Source organism: Diabrotica virgifera, chromosome 2 (genome assembly GCF_917563875.1).
Source record: "Diabrotica virgifera virgifera chromosome 2, PGI_DIABVI_V3a".
NCBI lineage: Eukaryota > Metazoa > Arthropoda > Insecta > Coleoptera > Chrysomelidae > Diabrotica > Diabrotica virgifera.
This window is the reverse complement of record NC_065444.1, coordinates 75,546,470-75,571,743: the sequence shown is the minus strand read 5'-3', so window position 1 is coordinate 75,571,743 and position 25,274 is coordinate 75,546,470. Positions and strand designations below refer to the sequence as shown.

At 34.6% G+C, this 25,274-nt stretch overlaps 1 protein-coding gene across 1 annotated transcript in view; it reads right to left on the bottom strand.

Moving 5' to 3' along the window:
• Nucleotides 1-25,274, bottom strand: part of LOC114333517 (DC-STAMP domain-containing protein 2-like) — a 186,374-nt gene that overhangs the window by 30,783 nt on the left and 130,317 nt on the right. The window contains exons 10-11 of the mRNA XM_050643805.1: nt 24,820-25,032; nt 2,068-2,420 (exon numbers count right to left, since the gene is read on the bottom strand). Coding sequence (XP_050499762.1) covers nt 2,068-2,420; nt 24,820-25,032 — 566 coding nt within the window. The remainder of the gene's footprint in view (nt 1-2,067; nt 2,421-24,819; nt 25,033-25,274) is intronic.

The following is a 25,274-nucleotide window of genomic DNA, read 5'->3' as shown; positions in this document are numbered from 1 at the left end:
GGTAGGGTGGGGGCATGTTTTGTACCATTCGGTAGATTTTTGAAAAATATTGAACACGTTTTTCACCATACTGTGCGATTTAAATTTTCTTTAGATTTAATATTTCTTTCGAAATATTCCATAAATAAATTCGCTAATAATTGATATAAAGCAGAGCCAATTGCTAGACCAATTTTTTTATAAAATGTATTATTTTAGTTGATAATAAGCATTATGAGTACATATCAATAACTCCATTAGAACTGCCCAGGCAACCAAATAACGTTTACAAAACGTTGAAAAGACGTCATAATTATCACCAAACCACGTCAATTTATCACGTTTTTTCGACGTCGAAAGTCACGTGAATTTGTCCCACCACAATTGACGTCATTTTTATCACGTTTTAAACTACGTGATATCAATAACGTAGTTTTTATGTGGTGTTTAGATTATTTTTCATTTTATGGTTTCAAAAATACACAACAATTATTCGTATGGGCATTGTTCGTACTGCAATTTTTCATTTAACTGTTTTAAATTTAGCCCATAGGCTGAAAGTAAAACCAAATGGAAGACTATCTAAAATGTATAGAATTACAATACCCTCAATACAACAAATACAGAATTTTCACTTTTTATATAGGTATACTTACTGTGTCAAAACTGAAACAACATATAAACTAATATAGTTATTTATAAAACAGTTCGTGAAGTATGCTTTTTGCGAACGCACGCGATATTTAGAGCACGAGCGACAACGGAGCGAGTGCTATACATCGCGTAAGTTCGCAAAAAGTACTTCACGCACAGTTTTATACAATATTTTATCAACTCTACGATAAACAAATAAAAAAAATGTAACTCTTCGTCGTTGGAATTATTCATTTCTATTCTACAATTTTTAGAACTTTGACATTTAAAAATCCTAACTACTTTCAAACCACAAAACTGTCAAAAATTTTGTTGTAAGTCATTGCTCATATTGTCCCCACCATGACAACGCGAAAGTTAAGGATACTTGATTATATGAAAGTGTGCAAAAAACCCATTGAAAGTGTGCGAAAAAATAAATCCCATTTAACATACATTGTTACTTCACGCACACTTTAAACCCTTCACGCACTGCTATCTATAATGACAGTTTTCACAAACTAAAAACTGATACATAATATGACATAGAGTAGATAAAATCATTTATTAACAAATTAATTTAATTAAACTCGATAACACATAATTAGTTCATTAACAGAAAATAAACACTAAAACAAAACAAATAACATAACCTCAAACAGTTTCAAGAAGAACTATTGCATTGAACTAACTCAGTTAAGAAAAACGAACAAAAACTTATTAATTAACGTTTCTTCAACTAAATATCTAAATGAAAAGTCTTATTTACGACACAAAGCATGTAAACAATAAATGAAAAATTTCTTACGGAAATTGTTTAGAGTCATAAGCATTACTAAGTCTTTAAGCTCCTCCCAATTTTGTGACGTCAGACTTAGGCTATCAAATGAAAACGTGTTTTTAAACGTATTTTAACGTCAATAATCTTACGTATATAAAATCACCTACAAAAGACTTTTCTACGACGTAATGTTTAAACACGTGTATATATATTCAACCAAAAACTGACGTTTCCTCGACGTTATTAACGTCACTTGGTTGCCTGGGTGGTACAGTTAGTCTTGTTCTAGTTGTCAATTTTAATGACAGAACACCTAGCAGAACGCCTAGCGGAACAATGGTGGGACGTCGGCCAGTCAGAGGTGGATAGACGAAGTGAGACAGATGCTAAAGAGATATTGAGGGTGGACAACTGGAGGAGAGCAGCCAGAGACAGAGATACTTGGAGGCGGCTGCTAGGAGAGGCTAGGGCCCAACTTGTTCTATGAGAGAGAGAGAGAGTTGTCAATTTATCATCATTCTCTAATTTAGTTTTGATTATTTTCATAGTCTTATCTAATGGCACATTTTTGATAATAAACTAATTATATAAAAAACTTTCTAAAATATTGTTTATACAAAAAATTCTATAATATTTAACAAACAAATTGATTACTTTTACAAGAATATTAGTACCTTCCTCATCGTCAACATCATCGAGTTCATCAACTTCTTCTTTAGACAAAAGACTGACACTTTCTTCATCAACATTAAAATCTTCTGGTGGCACTCTATCAAGTTCAAGTGATTTTTGAAATAAAGACTCGTCTTCATTTATATTTTGAGATCTCCGTAGGCTCAGTTTGGACAAAACACCAGTCGGGGTTGTATCTTTTAAACTAATAGGAAGCAGAGGTGTTGTATCTGAGTATGTGCTTCGTTTCCTTGAACAAATATTGAATAAAGACTTACAAGAGCTTTTAGACTTGGATTTCTTATCTTTAGTTCCTTTTTTCTTCAATGCAATTCTTTCGTCTTCTGAAGAATCTCTAAAATTTATGATTGATTATTTTTAATGATTATTAAGATGAGATTTAATAAACAAAATTCAATTCATAACTTTTTTAAGTTTTGATGTTCTGCATATAAATATATATGTTTCTGTATATACAGTGCTTGTCAAAAATTCGCTCCCCTCGTATCTTTTGAACGGTTTTGCTTATACGCTGTGAGCTCGTACGTAGAGGGGATATCTAAAAATTCGCGAGCGCCAGTAGTGACAAGTCTGTAAACGTTTACTGGAAATTTGACATAAATGTCAAAGTGATTAGTTTAAAATTAAAATTAAAATCATTAATTATAAAAAATATTAGTTGGTCAAAGCTGTGGTATATATTTTTACCTTAAATATACTTACGTTTTAAATACTGAATTTAAGTTTTTTTATTGTTCCGTAATATGTAATTTTAAATTAATCTATTAATCTTAGCGCCATATACACGATCATTGTGAAAGTATTCGAAGTAAGAAATTAATATTTCATTAATAGAACGTCAAAATGATTAGCAAAATCTTAAAAAATCGATTACAATTTAATTACTTTTTTGCGTTGTAAATATTAAGCGATAAAAATTAAATAATAAATTTAAAAATTACCGATGAAAGTTGCATTAGTAATCCGCTAGGAGCGACACCAGCGAAGCTCAGAGCGTATACGCTAACCAACTAACCGCTAGTCCAACTAAACGATAAATACTTTGACGAATATTAAGTTTGTACGACACCTTAACGAACCGTACTTGTCAAAAGTGACATTTTTTATATCGTTTAAGTTGTTTACTAATTTTGGTTTTCAATGGCAACTTGATTCAATGCTTCCTACCAATAATACTATAAAATCTAAAATTTTCCGAAAACTTTAGGGACATACGTTATTCATCAAAATCAACTGATTTGATGAATAAAATACGAACTTAGTATGATTCAATAGATATTTTCAATGCATTTCAAACGAGCTATCACTTGCCTTAAGGTCCCATTTAAAATTATCGGTCAAAGTAGCTCAGTATCAGGCAGACCTCGAGGAAGACCGAAAACGAGATGGGAGAACCAGATAATTGCGGACCTTAAGAAGATGGCAGTTAAAGAATGGACAACCATAAGCAAAAAGAAGAACGAATGGGAAAATGTAGTAGAAGATTCCAAGTCACACAACCAATAGACCTGGATCCCGCGTACCAAAAAAAAGTTTATTAATAGCAAGCTGAAAATTTGTAAATAACTTAACGGTGTCTAGTCGGACAAACTTTGATGTATGGGAACACTGGAACAGGGGAAGTTTTAATTGTGGAACAGTTTAAAAATTTGGAACGTCAGATTACGAAAACGTTCCATGTATTTTGTCGGACAGAACTTCCAATTGATTTGTTACCCTTTCATTAAACTCTCATGCAAAAATCAGACTGCTATTCCACTCATTCCACTCATTAAAATGCCCAGTTGGTGATAAACACCAGTCTGATTTTTTGCATGAGAGTTTAATGCAATGGTAACAAATCAATTGGAAATTCTGTCTAACAAAATCCAAGGAACGTTTTCGTACTCTGACGTTCCATATTTTTAACCCGTTCCAAAATTAAAACTTCCCCTGTTACAGTGTTCCCATACATCAAAGTTTGTCCGACTACACACCGCTAAGCTATTAACAAATTTTCAGCTTGCTATTGATCAATTTTTTTTGGTACGCGGGATCCAGGGCTACAATTGTAAAAATAAAATGTTAATGCAGACTGATTCCTCGCGGCAAACGAATCGGAAGAGCCCAAAGAGAGCGGCAATCACTCCGGTAGGAGTGTAGATGTCATAATAGATAATGATCATGTAGGGGAGTGCATTTAGATTTTCACTTCGGAAAAAATCAAACAAGATAAAACTTTTTGTAATTTCATTAAGAAATGTTTAATAAACAACATATCAAAAAGTTCTACTCGAGAAGTGGGTGCTTCATTTTTTATTAAACAAATGAACAGCGAAGTTAGATGTTTTTTTAAATAACTTCGAAAATATAATTTTTAGAAAAAAACTGACTTGACCATTGAAAAATTCAGAAAATTTTACAAAAAAAACCTTATATAAAGATTTTTCTAAAATTAAATCTCTAGCTTCTGTAATTTTTTATTTATAACGCTAAAGTCACCCTTCTCACACACATTGGCGCACTGTAAACTAGCGTTGGAAGAAGTGCACGGTTGAGTTTTTTAAATGTAATTCTTTAACTAATAGATCAAAAGAAATTTTACAAATTGGACATGAAAGAAGATTAAATAAGCTATCTTATGGTTGTAATAAAAAGAAATAAAATGTATGGACATAAGTACGGTGTGGGCGGAAAATGAGCCTTACATGAATTTTGTTTAAAATGATTTAAAAATGTGTAACTAATACAATTTTACTTATAAAACTCTCAAATTTGCATAACTTACCTCTCAATCAACTTACTAAACGATGTTTCATTAAAAAAAATCTCAAAAATTTAATTCAAATAATACGATGTCTTAAAAAATGTAATTTTTGAAAACTTCGTAGTTTTACAGAATTTCCACCATTTTAAGACGGTATTACTCAAGTTTGAATAAATCTAATACAATTTTTTTGCTATTTTTTTAAAGCTTGGGATGTAATTTTTAAAAAACACTGAATTATTTTAGTTTAAAAATGAAATAAACAATTTCTTTTTGAGAAAACTAAGAAAGATAACAAAAATGTAATACAAAAACCGAAAATTACCAGATGAAAAAATGTATATACAGAGTGATCAAAACTTTTTTCTGTAAAACTTACCTAAAATACATTTATTAATAAGCTTCAACAATAATAAATGTTCAATAAAAAAATTTTTTTTAGCTCTTATACAGTATGTCTGCGAAACTTGGAACATATTGATAACTTTTTTAATATCAGTTTTACGAAAAAAGTTATTCTTTATAAAATACTCTGCATCGTATATAACATAAGATGCAACCATCAAATATCAAATTTTGTTAATTTTGTACGAGGTATGTCAAAAAATATGAATTTCACTCAAGAGTAAAGTACCTTTATATTTCACAATATCGAAAATTTTTATCAAGAAAAGTTGTTTGGAATTAAAAACTATGTTTCAATATGTAATTATATCCTTCTAATCGAAAATTTGTTTTTTTTTAAATATTCTGTGTAATACATTTTAATTTTTAATATAATTGTGAAAATTATTTGTTTATCTTTTTTTTAAGAATGAAATTCCATATTTGTTTGATTGGATTCTACTTGTTTTTCATTTAAACATCCGCCATTTTGGATCCGCCATTTTGAAATTTAAATTTTTAATCTTTAATTCAGATTCAACAACCTGTTAAAAATAAAGACAATAAATGTTTTAGAAAAATGTTCTTTTTTATGTTCTTTTTAGAAAATCCGCATTTTGGATCCGCCATTTTATAGTTTATAATGTTAACATTTAAGTTAGGTTTATCAAAGCTCTCAAAAATAAATATAATATGTAGAAATAAATACATTTTGTAAAGAAATTATGATTTTACAACTATTTTTTAAGTTATCCGCCATTTTGGATCTGCCATTTTATAATTTAAATTATCAAAATTTGATTCAGGTTTAGCAACCTCTCAAAAATATCCACATATATGTAAACAAACACGTTTTATAAAAAAAATTCGGATTTTACAACTACTTTTTAAGGATTTTTAGGAAAAATCCGCCATTTTGAATCCGCCATTTTGAATTTGCAAATTGTAATGTCAGATTCGGGTTCAGCATAATCAAAACTAAAATAAAAACATTTTTTATCAAAATAAAATGTTGAATTCACCCATATTCTTAACATTATTTATACAAAACAATTGTTATTGTTTAAACAATTAATAAACAATTAGCGGCGAAATTTATGAGTAGAACTTTTTACTTTAACATATTTATAAACTAACAAAAAAAGTTTTAGAAAAATATAACCTTGTTTGATTTTTTCCGAAACATTGTATCTTTTCGTTCTAATTGCACTCCCCTAATGGTGTGTTTAACGCTTTTATAGTACGCTGGTAACTGCTTATTCAACAATATTTTTGTTATCATCTCATGTTATTTGATCCGATCTTGGTGATTTATTGTTCGTTAATTTATTTACTGCTAGTCTAACCTCGGCTATTTTTGGTGGACTATTTGCTCTGTTTTCGGCTTGGTCTAACGATTTATCACAGTTCGCCTCCCTCCTATGTCTATCAAGCTTTTCCTTAATGGCCTGTCTATCTTCTTAGTATTTCTTGCTGTCCTGTCAATATATGTATTAATCTCCTTATCTCTACACATCGTTGTTCTCGGTCTGAATCCTTTTTTGCTTTTGTCCAGTTTCTGTTGGCTCTTGTGGTTCTTACAGTTTTTTTTTCATATTTCCTTCCCTCTTTCTTTGATTGATTTCCTTTTTTCTGTATGTAATTGATTATATTCCTCTTTTGCTTGTCTGGTTCTGTCCCAGGCAACCAAATAACGTTTGCAAAACGTTTAAAATACGTCATAATTATCACCAAACCACGTCAGTTTATCACGTTTTTTCGACGTCGAAAGTCACGCGAATTTTTCCCACCACAATTGACGTCATTTTTATCACGTTTTAAACTACGTGATATCAATAACGTAGTTTTTATGTGGTGTTTAGATTATTTTTCATTTTATGGTTTCAAAAATACACAACAATTATTCGTATGGGCATTGTTCGAACTGCAATTTTTCATTTAACTGTTTTAAATTTAGCCCATAGGCTGAAAGTAAAACCAAATGGAAGACTATCTAAAATGTATAGAATTACAATACCCTCAATACAACAAATATAGAATTTTCACTTTTTATATAGGTATACTTACTGTGTCAAAACTGAAACAACATATAAACTAATAAATAATTTATTAACAAATTAATTTAATTAAACTCGATAACACATAATTAGTTCATTAACAGAAAATAAACACCAAAACAAAACAAATAACATAACCTCAAACATTTTTCAAGAAGAACTATTGCATTGAACTAACTCACTTGAGAAAAACGAACAAAAACCTCTTAATTACCACGTTTCTTCAACTAAATATCTAAATGAAACGTCTTATTTTAGCGCACAAAGCATGTAAACAATAAATGAAAAATTTCTTATGGAAATTGTTTAGAGTCATAATTAATCATTACTAAGTTAAACTCCTCCCAATTTTGTGACGTCAGACTTAGGGTATCAAATGAAAACGTGTTTTTAAACGCATTTTAACGTCATTAATCTTACGTATTTAAAATCACCTACAAAAGACGTTTCTACGACGTAATGTTCAAACACGTGTAGATATTCAACCAAAAACTGACGTTTCCTCGACGTTATTGACGTCAGTTGTTTGCCTGGGGTGCCTTGCTGCACCAGTAAATGCGATCTCTGTTTTCTTTCTATTATAATTGGACATCATCCGTTAAACCAGTCATTCGTTCTTGTTCTTATTTGTTAACCTTTCATGCCTAGTAGGTACTTCTTTAGCTGCTTTTCTTAAGGTTCCTTTATTATAGAGTTTAATTTTACGTGCTTTAAATTACTAGAAGTTATTGCAAAATAACATTAAGAAATACAGTCGAGCCCGCTTATTAGAATACCGGTTATAGGAATATCCCGCTTTAAGGACTAGAACTTTGAGGTCCAGAAACGTTTCCACTAGCCACTAATGATCGGTTATTAGAATATCCCGGTTGTAGGAATACTTTTGCTTGGCACGAAGGCTGTTCCAATAAGCGGGTTCGACTGTACCAAGACAAATAAAAAAATAATCAAAATTCATGGGCTTGATAACTCGAAGGACCACAGCCGCATACTCCAGGGAAATAAGGTTCTTGTCGGGACACTTGAGCAGCCAGGTTGCAAATGGGTTTTTTGGGTACTATATACCTAATACATTATACATACAAAAATGCCCGTCACAGTTCGGACGAGAATTTTAGTTATTAACAAATAAGGGTCAAAAATGGCAGTTTTTTCGTTTAAATCGCTACAGGTAAAAATAGGATAATTAAATATCTTATTCATAGTATTCTTCTTTTAGTAGATGAGCCAATATTTAAAACGGAAGTTTTTTAATTTTGGTCCAATCATTTTTTGCTTCGAAAATTGCAAAATAAAACTAAAATTTCGAAAATAAAAAATTTGCTATAACTTTCGCGAAAGTGATCTTACCACTTTTATATTTCACAAAAAAGGTTGAGTCAAAGAGTCCATATACTGCACAAAAAATTATAAGACGGTTCGTCAATTAGTTTAAATTTTATTCAATTTGTTTATCCCAAAGAGCTTTTTTTTGTAATGTTATTGTTCAGAAAATAATAATTATATAGAAATTCTGTGAAAACCACATGAAAGAACAATAGTCTTGTTTTCAAATTATTGAAGAAAATCATTAAAAAGTAATTTTTGTCGCTACGAAAATATTTTACTAAAGTAGAGTCATTTTTGGCTTTGAAACAATTTGAATAGCTTTGTTAATATTGACTGTAGAGTAAATTTACCTTGGAATTTCAAAAGCTGGTATTTTTACACAAATTTTCAAAAAAAACTTTTCGCCTATGTTAATTACGGTCAAAGTTAGCCACTTTTATTATTTAATTCACAGTTACTTCAATATACATAAAATTCTCCTGTAACAGTGTTAGTTACCATAGTACTCCGAAACGGCTTGGCCGATTTTTATGAAATTTTACAAGTGTATCCTATGGGACTTAGAATAGGTTTTAATCTATTTTTTATACCCATAAGTTATAGGGGGGTTGTCCCCTGACATTTTTTAAATTTTTTTTGGACAAAATTGTCTATCTTAATTTTATGTGATGTAGGATACATACAACCCTTAATTTACACTTTTCCATCACCAACCCCTATTTGTTAATACCCATCTATATATTTACATCTATAAAATTCTCCTGTCACAGTGTTAGTTGTCATACTCCTCCGAGACCGCTTGACCGATTTTTATAAAATTATATATGTATATTCGGTAGGTCTTAGAATCGGTCGTAATCTATTTTTCATATCCCTGAGTGATTAGGGGAACTCCCTTGAACCTTTTGAAATGTTAGGTGGGGATTTACGTACATAACGTACTCTACAAGACTACGAGTACATACAATTTTAAAAAATTATGATCAAAATCCATCAACAAGCTCTGGAGATATTAATCGCAGCATATGTTTGAAGAATCAGTTTCATTTTTTGAGTGCACGGATTTTAATAATTGATTTCCACCGACCACAAATCGATTTCGTTAGAACGTTATTTTTAAAGCTTTATTAACAACTCTGTTGAAGCTTAAAGTTTACTCAAACTTTTACACATAAACTATATACCTTCAACTTCGAAATGGCGCTAGTTGAGTTACTTAATTGTTATAAACAAAGTAGCTGTCAATTAAATAAAAAAAGTGGCTAAGTCTGACTGTAATTAACCTAGGCAAATAGTGCTTTTTTAAATTCGTATAAAAATACCAGCTTTTCAACTCCCAAAGTAGTTTTAATCTACAGTCAATATGAACAAAGTTATTCAAATTGTTTATGAACTAAAAATGACCCTACTTTAGTAAAATGTTTTTGGAATGATAAAAATGACTTTTTAATGATTTTTTTAAAATACGTTGAAATCATGACTTTTCTTCCTTCATGCGGTTTTCACAGAATTGCTATTACATTACTATTTTCTGAACAATAATATTGTGAAAAAAAAGCTCATTGGGATAAACAAATTGAATAAAATTTAAACTAATTGACGAATCGCCTTAAAATTTTTTGTGCATTATATGAACTGTTTGTCTCAACTTTTATTGCAATACGAAAATCTTAAGGTCATTTTCACAAAAGTTATAGCAATTTTTTTATTTTCGAAATTTAAGTTTTATTTTGCAATTTCTGAAGCAACAAATAATCGAACCGAAATTCAAAAACTGCCATTTTAAACCTTGGCTCATCTACTAAAAGAATAACAGTATAAATAAGATATTTAATTACCCTATTTTTACCCGTAGCGATTTAAACAAAAAAACTGCCATTTTTGACACTTATTTGTTAATAACTAAATTTCTCGTCCGAACTGTGACGGGCATTTTTGTATGTATAATGTATTAGGTATACACTCACCCTATATAGTACCCAAAAAACCCATTTGCAACCTGGCTGCTCAAGTGTCCCGAACATGGTATATTTTTGCCTTATTTCCCTGGAGTAGCAGTCGAACCAGCTTATTGGAATAGCCTTCGAGCCAAGCAAAAGTATTCCTATAACCGTGATATTCTCTAGTAACCGATTATTGGTATGTTGGTTAGTAGAAACGTTTCGGGACCTGAAATTTCTATTTTTTAAATCGGAATATTCCTATCCGCACCGTGCGTCTCCCTTCTATTTACAGTCACGTGACACGCTAACAATTTTGTAAGGACGTTTTAGCATTGAGTCTTATGGGATTATTTTGTTAAACTTGAATATTTTATTTTCTAGTGATATTAATCCAATACAAATTGTTAGAATTCATTAGTTATTGTTTGATAGTGTCATTTATAGTTTACCAAAAATATTTTATGTCGTTAATAAAGATTTATTGACATAATTTGCGATAGTGAGGTTATATAGGACATACCGTATCCGTACGTTTCAGAGCTAAAAAGTGTATGTAATATGTACAAAACTTATAAAAATGTAAATAATATTATTATATCATGTGCATATTGCCATATCCTTTGTATATATGGAAAAGTTAACCTCACTTTATCTTTTTTAGCGCAATAATCAATTTTATTCTAATCGAAGTCTTTTTGGGAACGAGGAAAATAAAAGTATATCGCATCACTATTTCTTTATGTATTTTTACAGTGAACAACACAACAAATAGTGTGATATGGCATTATTTTAAAATATCCCATTTAAACGTACACTAAATCGTCCTTAGAAGCATTTCAACCAACCGCCACCATGAGTAGGTCGGTCGATTTTGATTTGACAGTTTGTTAGCGCTCGGAGAGAATAACCAAAATCAATAAGGATAAAATTCTTTCTGTAGCTGGCTGTATACCCTTAATCACAAAAAATTAATGAAAAATCCTTTATAAAATGTATATTTAAAAAACCCTCAAAGGGCCACATCTATTACAGGACGTTTTTGATCTACATAGATGATTATCAGTGCTGTTATTCCTAATAACCGGTATTTTAATAAGCGGGTTCGACTGCCCAGCAAACAGACTTGAGCCCAATTACGTGATAATTACGTTAAATATACGGCAAATTTCAACGAATACGTAACTCGGTGATTTATGACGGGAAAAAAACGTATTTCAGTGCCAAATCATTCACCTATATATTAGTGCTTTCTTTATACATGTTTGACATTAGAATAATATAAAATCATAATGACGAATATAGTACATGTTTTTTTTATAATATTTGTGAATTTTGGTTACATCGCAAAGGTACGTTTATTTCACGTAATAATCACGAAACAGAAATAACTTCCTTTGGTTAAATTTTGAGAAATATTTTGGAAACAAAATTTTACAACGGTGTTGGTTAAATACGTATCGCTTGAATTTTACTAATTGTATTTTATGGACGTCGAAAAATTAGATGTATTTCACGTAAAAGTAATGTAAATAATACCAATATTTAAACAAAAAGTTTATGATTTCGCTTTTAAGATCATTTAGCATAACTATTTCAATCCAACTTTAATTTGAAGCTATTTTTTTTTAAAATATCACAGGAGCTAAAATGATGTTGAGTCTTATTTTCAAATCGCACGCGGTGATGAAGTACTACCAAGCAAGCAAGCAATTTGATTTAACCCGACCTGTGGGATTTGTTCACCCTCTCGAAGGAGTACATTCGGGTGTAACAAGTCATTGGGGCGAGGTGTTTTGACCCGAGTTATACAGGGATCACCCCACCTCGCTCCAATGCCCCAGGCCATCCCTTTCCCCCCCATAGCACGCTGATGCGCGATGGAGGCACAACTATCGTAGCCAAATGCTCTTCACAATGGAACCCTGGGTAATAAGATTCCACTGTGGTATCCTAATCGAATGCAAAAAACTAGGCCCAGCGTGATGCGCTCTACGCCTTTATCTTCTTAATAACATATCCGCGGTACTAAAAATTGCTTGCTTGGGCCCCGAGTCATCGTGCCGAGCCCCACTGAGCCCTGTTGGGCCCTGCTGGGCCCCGCCCGATGACTCGATGCTCTAATTTTTTTGTGTTTTTGGTTTTTTTAATTTTTTTGGGGGCTTTCGCCATTTTTTTATTTTATATGAATTTTTTTGGGGGCTTAAGGCCCTTCTAATTTTCTAATATTTGCTTACCTTGGAGGTGGTCGTGGTACTTGGACTTCGTGGGTAACGCTATCTTCGGCACTTGTTTCGAGCTACGAACACACTACTATCACTTATCACTTTTAGTTTATCCTATAATTTGTTGTTTCGGGCGTCTGTGCTTCCATCGGTGGAACTCGTCGTATCTTAGCGTCTCTCGCAGTATGTAATTTGGGTGATGTTCTAATTCTGCGAATTTGACCCTTGCCTTGTCTGTCATGGTTTCTGTGACTCTCACCTGTTGGAGTTCTCTGAACAGGAATCTTTCAGCTACATATCTTGGGACTCTGACGGCCTCCCTCAAGCTGTTGTTATGGACTGCTTGGATCTTCTTCTTGTGTGTATTACATACGTGTCCCCATGCGAGAGACGCATAAGTTAATACCGGTAGGATTATACTATTTATCAATCTTAACCTTGTTTTGAGTGTTAGTTTACTTTTTCTGCCTGTGAGTCCTCTTAGATTCGCTCTTGCTATGTTGGCCTTCTGGACTGTGGCTTCTACGTGTTTTTGGAAGGTTAATCCTTTATCCATAATGACTCCTAGGTATTTGGCTTCGTTTTTCCACTCGATGGGCCTGTTCTGCACCCTCAATTGTTCCTCTGGCTGCTGTCTCCCTTTCTTGTATAGAACCGCTTGTGTTTTCTCTGAATTTATGGCTATCTTCCATTTGATACACCATGCTTCAATTTCTTCTAGTGCAGTTTGTAGGTTGGTCACTGCTATATCTGCGTTTCTATGCTTGGCCGCTATTGCTGTATCGTCGGCGTAGAGGCTCATGAGGGTACCTGGTGTTCTAGGTACATCTGCGGTGTATATCGTGTACAGCAGGGGTGACAAGACCGCTCCCTGTGGTACTCCAGCCTCCGGGATTCCGAGTTCGGACAGGACTTGTCCTATCCGAATCCTGAACCTCCGGCCGCCCAAGTACGACGAGATTAGCCTCGTCATCGCTCCGCTGTACCCGTAATCCCGCATTTTGAATAGGAGCCCCTTGTGCCAGACTCTGTCGAATGCCTTGCTTACATCCAGGAACGCTGCTCCAGTGTACTGCTTATCATTGAAACCGGCTGCTATGTACTCGGTTAGCCTGAGGACTTGTAGTTCGCTGGAGTGCTCTGCTCTAAATCCGAATTGAGCCTCTGGGATGATATTTAGTTGGGTTGTTTCCGCTTGCAGTCTGCTGAGGATGACTCTTTCCACTATCTTGCTGATCGCTGGAAGTAAGCTGATTGGCCTGTAGTTCTGTGGGAATGTGTGATTCTTGCCAGGTTTTGGAATCATGATGACACGGGCCTCTTTCCATCTGTTTGGGAATGTCTTGAATCTTAATATTGCGTTTATAATATTTGTGAAATACACTATAGCTTTTCTGGGCAAATATTTTAGGGCTCTGTTGGTTATTTCGTCGAGGCCAGGCGCTTTTCTCGGTGAACTATTTTTGATATGTTCATTGATTTCTTCCGGTGATGTTGGGGGGATGAAGTCCTCTGGGTCTTCTGGTCCTTCTTCTTGTTCTTCGACTTCTTCCAGGAAGTCGTCGTCTTCATCTTGGTGGAAGTTCAGTCTGCATTCATCTTCGAGTGTAGTCCTCATTGCCTCTGCTTTATCTTCTATGGTGTATACCATGCCGTATCTTCCATGTAGTGGGGGATGGGTTTCCTGTCGCTTCTCAACATTTTCTGGAGCTTCCAGACATTTCTCATGTTTGAGTCTTGTTCTTCCATCTCTTGTACAAAGTTGTCCCATTTTTAAATCCCGTATTTAAAATATTTGCCCAGGATTTATCTACTCTGTTTCTTGTTCTTTTTGCTGTTTTCTTTGCTCTATTTTTTTCCCTTATCAACTCTTGTGTTTCTTGTGGTATGTCTTTGAACCTTCCCATGAATATCTCGACATCTTCCTCTGTTGTGCTGTTTCTAATTGCCTCTTGGATGATATTTTCGAACTCTAGGACTTTTCCTTCTATTTCTTCTGGATTGTTTATTACTGGCACTATGTTTATTCCTTCACTTACTAACCTTTTGTAGTTAGTCCACTTTATTTTCTTTTTTGTTCTTTTTGGCGGGTTTGTCTCTTCCCATGTTCCGATTTCTAATAGGATGGGGTGGTGGTCAGTTGATCCTTCGTCCAGCGTGATTAATTCTGATTGCAGTCCTAGGTTTTTGGCTACAACTAAGTCGATGTGTGTCGGGAGTGCGTTTCCTGGGTAGTGGGTAGGTTCTTCTGGGCCCATTGCCATTGTGTCTTCGTTGTTTTCTATGTATCTGTTTAGTAGTCGTCCATTCCTGTTCGTAGCTCTGTCGTTCCAGTTGGGGGATCTTGCATTCAGGTCTCCTATTATGATGGATGGTTCGGCGATGTTTAGGAACGCATCTAGGTCATCGTCCATTAAAGGGTCTTGTGGTCTTACGTAGGCTGATGTGATCCTTATTGCGCCTTGCCTCATGTTAACTTCTATTGTTGTGGCTTCCATGTTGACCAGTGGTGGAGTAGTGTAACTGGTGTGTCTAATACCCTTCTTTACTAGGATGGCCGTTCCTCCTGATCTTCTAGTGAGGTCGTTCCTATATACGTCGTATCCAGGAAACTTTAGGTTGAAGTTGTTGGTCAGTTTTGTTTCCTGAATTGCTACGATGTCCATCTCGTATCTGTTGGCGAGTTCATCTAGTATGTTCTGATTTGTGGTTATGCCGCCCGGGTTCCAGGAGCCTATCCTCAAGTATCCCCTCTCTGCCATTAGTTCTGTGCCTGCCTGGTGCTGAGTATCACCTCTTGGACTACCTTAGTCACGATGTTTGTGACCATCCTGACTAGGTACTCTTCGTCTGGGAGGGTTGGTCGGTTGGACGGTGTGTTGTTCTGCGCTGGTTGGTCTCCCTGCGTGGCTTGCGCGTAGGATACCCCGGTTGCCTGCTGTCTTCGGTTTGGTGGTGGTCGCTGTTGTGACCTCTGTGGTGGAGGCCTCCCCCAGGTTGGGCACCTAGGACATCCTCTGTAGTTGGCTGGGTGGCTCCCATTGCAGTTGGCACACGTTGCCTTGACTTCTCTGGCTCTCTGGCACTGCTTTGAGTGGTGTTCTTCGCCGCACTTCACACATCTCGGGTCCTTGTGACACGAGTTCTGGGCGTGATGGTACCCTTGGCAGTTGAAGCACTGCGTCGGTCCTGCTGCCTTGTGTAGGTCCTCTACCACAACTTTCATGTGGCACAGGTTCGTTACCCGCTTTGCTTTTTCCACGTCTTCCTGATCCAGTGTCATGACAAACATGGGTAGTGGCCTCCTTTTCCCTACTCTCGTAGACATGTTACGTGCTGTGTGGCAGGTTATTCCATATTGGTTTGCCATGTCTTCTTGGATTGCCTTCTCGGTGGTATTCGTGGCCAATCCTCGTAACACTAATTTTGGTTTCCTGTCTTCGTCGAGTGGAAAGGCTATCCATTGTAGCCTCTTTTTCTCTTTGGCGGCGTATGCTTCTGCATATTCCTCCACTATCCTTGTCATCTTTCTGTAGTCATCCGGGCTTTTAGCCTGGATGAGCGTCTCTCTGCCACTTCTGGAGATTTTGTTTGTGGTGATGATGCCTTTGCCCTGGGCTATGGTAAGAATAGCCCCTGTCTCGCTGACACTCTGTAACTTAATTACAGGCGGTTTTCTGTATGGTGTTACCTGGTTTTCAGGTAACACGGCTTCTTCGGCGTCTTCTTCGTTTTGGTTTGTTTCCATTGACACTGTATCAGTTTGACTGGAAGCGGCAAGCGCGTCCCTATCTGTGCTCGTGGATGGCACTGGTTCCTCGTGGAGGGGTAGCTGTACCTGGGGAGCTAGTTTCATGGCTTTTTCTTGGTTGGACGTCCATGTGGCGTCTTCCTCGTCGGTTAGTGGAAGGTGTGTCACCAGGGGTGGAAACTCTTCCTTTCTCTTTTTCCTCTGTTGGGTGGACGCCTCCTTCGTCGAGGTGGTAGCCTTCTGGCTGGGTGGTCGAGTCTGCTCGGTGGTCATCTTTTTGGTGGCAGGCTGCTCTACTGGTGGCTTTTTGTCCGTCTTTTCGGGGTTTTTCTTCTCCGATTTCTTTGCGAGTTGTTTCTGGAGAGCTATCAACTCGTCGAATCTGGCATCCATCTTTTCGCTCATTCGTCGAATCTCCGTATTCAGCTCTTTGATCTCTGCCTTCTGTTGTGCGATCACCTCTTCGTATTTTTTGTTGTTTGCATCAACGTTTGCTGCAAATTCTTTCATCAGGGTTCTGAGTCGGTTGATTTCTGCGTTGGCCTTTGTCAGCTCGTCTTCGCTGGCGGCATCCTCTTCAACCCGCTGACGTTTGGTAGTGCCCCCGCCTTCGGCGCCTGGGACGTCTTCGTCCATGTCCTCGACTTCCTGGGTGGCCTCGATGTTCTGGGAATCCTCGACTTCCTGGGTGGCTTCGGTGACGTTCTCGGTGGTCTCGACGTTCTGCGTGGAGTCCTTGCCTTTTAACTTCTTTTTCTTTTTTCTTATTCTACGATTTTGGATCGTAAAACCGTCTTTTCCATCTTCCTGGTCGCTGGAGTGGTCATCGCTGCTCTCTTCAGGGTGCTGTAACAGGAGGGACTCTTTAGAGTCTGCATATCTTGGCGGGGAAAGCGCCTTGGATCTGGGGGGTGACCGAGATCTGACTCGTGTCATCTTTGGTTGGGAGCGGTAACCTAACTTTTAGAAGAAGCCTTTTTTTCAGCCGATTGGCCCGACACCACATCGACTTCAGGGTTGGCTCCCTGCACAACAGCGCGGTAGTTCTCGTACCTAGACAGAACTAGGTACGGGATCCTCTTGATTTTCTCAACTCTCTGACCTTAGGGGCCGGGGCTGCAAGATGTATTCTAAATAACTACACCTTGCAGTGTCGAGGCACAGTGTTTTAAACTGTACCCATTCCTAACGGAGGCACAGAGAGTATCCCGTAGCGGGCTCACGTCGAGCCCGCTATTGCTTATTCTGCTTTCCAACCCTTGTTTGCAATGTCTCAGAAAATTCAATGAAATCAAACTTCCTGAGTTTCACCACATCCAAGAGGTTGGCTTTTGCCTCTGCTTCCACGTCTTCGCGTCTAGCGAGAGCGAGCGCTCTAGTGTTGCTGTGCTTACATTCACAGCCGTACTAAGAAGTACGTTACACCAAAGCACTTCCCTCTCCTCGACTTGTTGCGCTGCTACTGCTGCTCGTCCGCACTCTGCACGTCTTGTCTCTTCGGCGGCTACCGAGAGACTTACTTGCGAGTCTACTGAAGTACTACCAAGTCTTTCTCCTCCTTTAAATACCATCACGTGACTAACATAGTTGGTTCGAAAACTAAATTAATCTATTTATCGAATAATAGATACGTTTCGATAGGAATATTTTTTTATATTATTCTGGTATTGAAATAGATTTTTAGTAAGACCAATAATTATTAGTTTATTAGTAGAAGAAATTTAAAAACAAAAAAAAATTCGTAATACTAATTTAAAGTAAGTAGAATAGTTTAACTGCAATTTAAAAATAATCGATTTTTATAATCGATGATCATTACCTCTAATATCAGCTTCTCTGGCTTCTCACATTTCTCACAACAAAAAGTGAAACGTGAAGAGCTTTATTTCCCTCGTTTTATTTTGGGCGGGTTTATTTATAATAATGTGATATACGTCAAAATAATTGTCAAAGTTAATTTAAATTTGGAGATCTCTCCGAAAAATATTAATTTTTGGCGGATTATTTGATTTATACCGTTCTAATTTAGTTTGTTTAGTTTTGTTAAACTTTTCCTTATTTAGTTTACATTTTGAAAGTGTTCATAAGTTAAACGTTACTTGAAAACTCCTCTATGGAGTCATCTAGTGGAGGCGAACCGCCTGATATTGAGAATTCGATGGATAGTAGCTGTGATTTACAAGATTTAAATGGATTTCTACCCAACCAGCCTCAAAATAAGATAAGTAGTAGTATTAATCTTAACAATATTAATGAAAAACAAAATACTTTAGTAAACTCAGATCAACCAGAAAAAACCAGGCCTGTTTATTTATACGAAAAAATTGATTTAGGACCTTTTTACATTTTCATTGAAAACTCCAGTTTAAATTTTACAGGAAAATTAAACGCTGTTAAAATAGGCGAGATCCTATTTACGTTACATCCAGAAATTGACAATTATATAAAAAAAATTGACTCAATCGGACGCAACCGAGTTAGGGTCTCATTTAAAAATTATAGTAGCGCAAATGCTTTAGTTACTTCCAAATTCCTTATTCAAAAAAATCTGACCGCATACATTCCAAAATTTCAATTGTTTAAACTAGGTGTAGTAAGGGATATAGATTCAGATATATCGGAAGAATATCTTAAAAATAGAATAAAGGAATTTGATCACCATTGCAAATTCTCGGTTGAGTATGTGAAACGAATAACAAGAAAAATAGTAGCAGATGACAAAGTAATATTTAATCCAACAAAATCAGTTATTGTGTCTTTTAAATGCCAGAATATACCAAAGTATGTAGTAATTAATCATGTCTTACACACTGTTGAAAAATACCAGCAAAAGGTAATTATCTGTTACCACTGCTATAGGTATGGGCACATGAGTAAGCAGTGTAAAAGTAATCCTCGCTGTTTTAAGTGTCATGAATCTCACCTTTCCGATTCTTGTTCTTTATCATCGTTTAACAAAAAATGTCTATCCTGTGAAGGTGAACACTTCACTAATGAATGGGAGATATGCCCAGAATTTGATCGCCAAAAGAAAATAAAACATTATATGTCTGAAAACAGCTTATCTTTTAAGGAAACAATTAAACTCTTTCCTAAGATAACTTATGCATCTATAGCAGCCAATAATTCCTCGATAAATTCTCATCAAACTCCAAATATGAATGCACCATCCTCTTCATATTCCTTTACTCAATTGTCCACGTCTCAAACATCTTCCAATCAGTTCGCTCTACCTTCAGTTTCAAATAGATATACAATAATAAAACCACCAAAATACAAACGACCTATCTCTTCCTCACCAGACCAAGTAACAATGGAACATCAAAAAATAATAAAGTTAAACCCCATGTCCAACAGACCTGGTGGTATTATCACCTCTTCTTCGTATCAATCTACATTTAATCCAGAACAAGGATCTAAAATACATGAACCATCAAAAGAATTAACAGAATTAATATCAAATATAGTTACAAGTATTATCTCTAACATAAATCACAAAAATTTTGAAATTCCAGAAAAATCAGTTCTAGTAAATTCAATTCAATCAGTTTTAAGTTCTCTCTTATATAATAATGAATAGATTGGTAATTTGTCAATGGAATTGTAGATCGGCTAACTCTAATAGAGAAAACCTTATCCACCTATTAGAAGACCAGAAAGTTGATATCGCATTATTATCAGAAACTAGATTTAAACCAGAAAAGTATTATAACTTTCACGGGTACAATATTGTCAGAGACGACCGCTTTTCAGTAACTGTTGGCGGTGGCTCAGCAATTTTAATAAATTCAAACCTATATTACGAGGAAGTCACCATGAAAGTAGATTTAATAAACGTCAATAAAGTAGCAATAAAAATAAAGTTTAAGTCATATACTGTCACATTTATATCTATGTATGTTCCCCCAGGAACCAAGTTATTGTTACAACAATGGAACAATTTCATAACATCTATAGAAAGACCATTTATAATAGGAGGTGACCTTAATGCTCACCACATTGCCTGGGGCCTAGACAACCAAACAGATATGAAAGGTAAAATCTTGATGGACTGTATAGACGATAATAATTTAATATTCAAAAATGATGGCTCTCCTACTTTCTTTAGGAACTTCTCGAAATCGGCAATAGACCTGACCATTTGTACTCCTGACTTAAACCACCTGATCACTTGGAAAACACTTCAAGACCTATTTGGTTCAGACCATACACCTATAAGAGTAGAGTTAGAGGATCAACCAACTCATACATATAATCCATATTCACAAAAGTGGAATTTAAAGAATGCCGACTGGAAATTATATGAACAGTATTCGGAAGATGTATTCTCTCAATTTAAAGATATAAATTCTTATGAACAAATTTTGCACAATATAAATACAACTGCATCCTACTGCATCCCCAAATTTAAAATAAAAAAACCGACTTCCAGAGGAAAATACTGGTGGGATTTAGAATGTGAAGAAGCAGTCAGAAGAAGACAGGAAAGTTTTTGTATATTCAAAGAAAATCCAAACCATGAAAACCTACTTAAGTATAAAAAAGATGATGCACATGTCAAGAAGATCACTAAACAAACTAAAAGAAATAGCTGGAGAGATTATGTCGGATCCCTAAATAGGTCAGTCCCTATCAAAGATGTATGGTCAAAAGTTAACCGAATAAAAAATAGAAAAACAAAGAACAAAGTCCCTGTTATTCTTTCGGAAGCTTCGTGGATAGAAGAGTTCCATCAAAATATCACACCGCCGTCTGCAGAATTAGTAATTCCTGATTTACAACTAATTGCTCTGTACGACTATCCAGAACCAATCCGTTTCCTAGTCAAACCATTTTCTGCCACTGAACTAAACTTTGCGTTGAAGAAAACCTCAAATTCAGCACCAGGTGCCGATAATATCCATTACTCGATGCTATCAAATCTTTCAAGAATTGGTAAGGCTGCACTACTAAATATATATAATGAAATTTGGATGCGCCGCATAAAGATTCCTGACGATTGGCACGTTTACACTATTATCCCGGTTTTAAAACCAGGAAAATCATCAAAGAATTGGGATTCTTACCGTCCAATCGGTCTGGCTTCCTGTATACTAAAAACATATGAGAGACTTATTAAAAACCGTCTGGAATTTTGGCTAGAAAAGAACGACCTATTACCAAGAAGTCAGTTTGGTTTTAGAAAAGGTAAATCCACACAAGATAGCCTCTGCCACTTTTTAATAGACATTTATAGTTCCTTTACTTATAAGAAAGCAGTTAGTGCTTTGTTCTTAGATATAAAAGGGGCTTACGACAACGTTAATCTTCACATACTATACGCGAAAATGTTGGAAATAGGAATACCCGAGATAGTAACATGGAACATCATTAACTTATACATTAATCGAGCAGTTCACGTTAGATTAAATGGAGATCAATCTAACTCCCGATACACATCTTTGGGACTACCTCAGGGTAGCATCCTAAGTCCTATATTATATATACTGTATACTGCTGACTTAGAAACTAAACTTCCTCAACACATAAAAATCCTACAGTACGCTGATGATGTTGCGATATATGCAGAAAATAAGTCAATAGATAGATGTAATAACTACCTTAAATCGACATTGAATATTATAAAAAAATGGGCTACCGATAATAACTTAACAATATCAGAGAGTAAATCAACCATTGTTACCTTCACTAAAAAACGATATGTTCCTCAAAGCCATCTACAATTTGATAATACTAGTATTCCTTATAAAACTTCAATAAAATTTCTTGGCGTATTTTTAGACTCCAAATTAAATTGGAAAGAACACACAAATTACATATTACGAAGAATGGAAAATGCAATGAATATCATGAAGACTGTAAGTGTCAGTAACTGGGGAGCTGATCCAAACATATCAATATTACTATACAGAAATTTGATAAGATCAATATTAGACTATGGATCTATTTTTTATGGCTCAGCATCAAACTCTGTACTCCAAAAAATCGAGAGGATCAAAAATAAGGCACTTAGGTTATGCACTGGTTATCTTCGTAGCACACCTATATTGGTCATGGAATGTGAGCTTAATGAACCTCCACTTTCATTACGCAGGGAATACCTAAGTGAGAAATTTATAGTTAAAACAGCGGTTAACGATAAACTGCTATTAAATAAAATTGTTCATTTAACCACCTCATACCTAACTCATTATTACTGGGAAAAAAAGAAACTGCTTTTAGTTGTGGAAAGCTTCCTCAACGTTTCTAATTCCATTGGCGACATACACCAAATTGAACAAAGCTCGTCTCGAAAGCTAAATTATGAAGATTATTTATCTCCAGTTAACTGTCATTTAAGTAATATTCGTGCGACAGACTTCCTTACTAAAATAGACCACCTTCAGTGTGTACAAAAAAACTGGGGGAGTTATCAGAAATTATATACGGATGGTTCAAAAATGGAAGGAAAAGTTGGATATGCTATATATTACCCACAAAAAAGTATAAAAATAAACAACAGATTACCTGATAAAATGACAATTTTCACAGCTGAACTCATTGCAATCAAAGAAGCATACAAAATATGTATTAATCAAAAAGAACTCAATTATGTTATATTTACAGACTGCCAAAGCATTGTAAAGACATTGAAATATAATGTACATAATTTTGCAGAAAATTATATCATCAGTGACATCATAGCAATGAACAGTGAAGCTTTGAAATCGGGCAAAAATATAATATTGTGTTGGATAAAAGCACACATTGGTATAAAAAACAACGAAATAGTAGATGATCTGGCTAAAAAAGCAACAACGAAGGAATCCACTCTGCATACTTATCAACTTCCTATGGGAGACATAATTTCTATTATGAGATCTATCAAACGGACGAAATGGCAGGAACAATACAATAATTCAGACAAAGGAAATTATTACAAAAAAATCCAGCCTACACTTCCCATCAAGACATGGTTTAATCAAGTTTCCAACAAAGGCTTTATCAAAACTATTTGTCGAATAAGAAGTAATCACTGTCTGACTCCAGTCTACAAAAGAGAAATAGGACTTGTAGATAATGATGAATGTTTATGTGGAGAGCTAGCTGATCTACAACATATACTATTAGAATGTCCTTTACATTTTATTGAAATATCAAACTTTTTTGCCAATCTAGTTCAAATTAATGTACAATTTCCTTTTAATCTTATATACCTTTTACAATCAAACAATCTAGATGTTTATAAAATTTTGTACAACCATGTTAATTGTTTAAAATTAAAGCTCTGAGAAAAAAAGAAAAAAAAAATAAAAAAAAAAATAATTAAATAAAATAAAAAGTTACTAAGATCTAAACCTCCGCGAGGTTGAATCGGGTTTAGGTCTTAGCGCGATAAAAAAATATAAAAAAAAAAACTAAAAAAAAAATAAAAAATGTAATAAAAAAAATGTTAAAAAATATAATAAAAAAAATAATAAAAAAACAGAGTAAAAAAAAAACAGAGTAAAAAAAAAACAGTAGTACTAATAGTTTTAAATTTAGATACTAAGCATATATTTTGTAAAAGAGAGAATTCAAAACACATTGACTGGCCAGTTGGTTGCTTAAACCAGTGCCAATAAAACATAAACACACACACACATTTATAATAATGTCTTTCGTATTAACGTTTACCTCACTGCTCGAGGGTTGAAGTGCCATTATGCAATTAGAAAAAACAAGAAAGTGTCGAAGTGTCCCCCTCGAAATAAAAAGTTACCTGTGTTGTGTTTTGTGTTGGCAATTTTTTTAATGTGTCTTTAGGTCGGTACCATTTTTGGTTCATTATCTTGTATAATAATTATACAGGACAAATGTTTTAAAGTCTCTAAATTCTACTAAATAAATACATTGTTAATACTTTATATGCTTGTTTTATTTATATCATATTATGAGGATAATAATTACGTGATTCATAAGTTAATTAAGGTCGAAATATTTACGTGAACCGAGGACGTATCTTTCACGTGAATACTAATATATACATTCCCTAAAAGATACGTTATTCAACACGTATTTGCAACGTGAATTTCCCGAAAGATTTTATTGCTATTTAAGGTAAATAACACGTCTATTGAAGACGAGTTATTCACGTAATTTTAAGACGTATTTTCAATGTGACATTCCAACCAAATTTTCACGTGAAATTCACGTAAGCAATTTACGTATATTGGTGACAAATGTACCCAAAATTCACGTAATTAACACGTCGGTCTGTTTGCTGGGTGTACTTGGTGGATAAATACAATGATACCATTTATTAATAAAAACATAACTTACCTTTCTTCGCTTAAGTCAGATAAGTCACCATATTCTATTGGAGACAAACATACTGTACATAAGTTTCTTAAATCTGCGAAACACTCTGCGCAATATAGACCTAGACATTCTGGAGTTTGGCATTGTATTGGTTTCTCTGCATCAGACTCTCTAAAAACTTTTCCGCATAGAAGACATGCTTTTTGAGGTTTATCTAAGCATATAGCCAAACATCTGAAAAGTGTGCAAATCTTTTAGGTTTTAAAATTAAAAGATGTAGATTATTAGTTTATGAATTTTAAATTTAAATTCAAAATAACACCAAACAGGTCTACTTCACTTAGAAAGAACAGTATAACAATGTATCCTTATAATCGGCAGAATTGTTTACAACAACTCATCAAACTCTGCAGTGAGTAAATTATTAAAAAAATATATTTGACGTATCTATTTAAACAGCAATAGTTCTGTTAAAA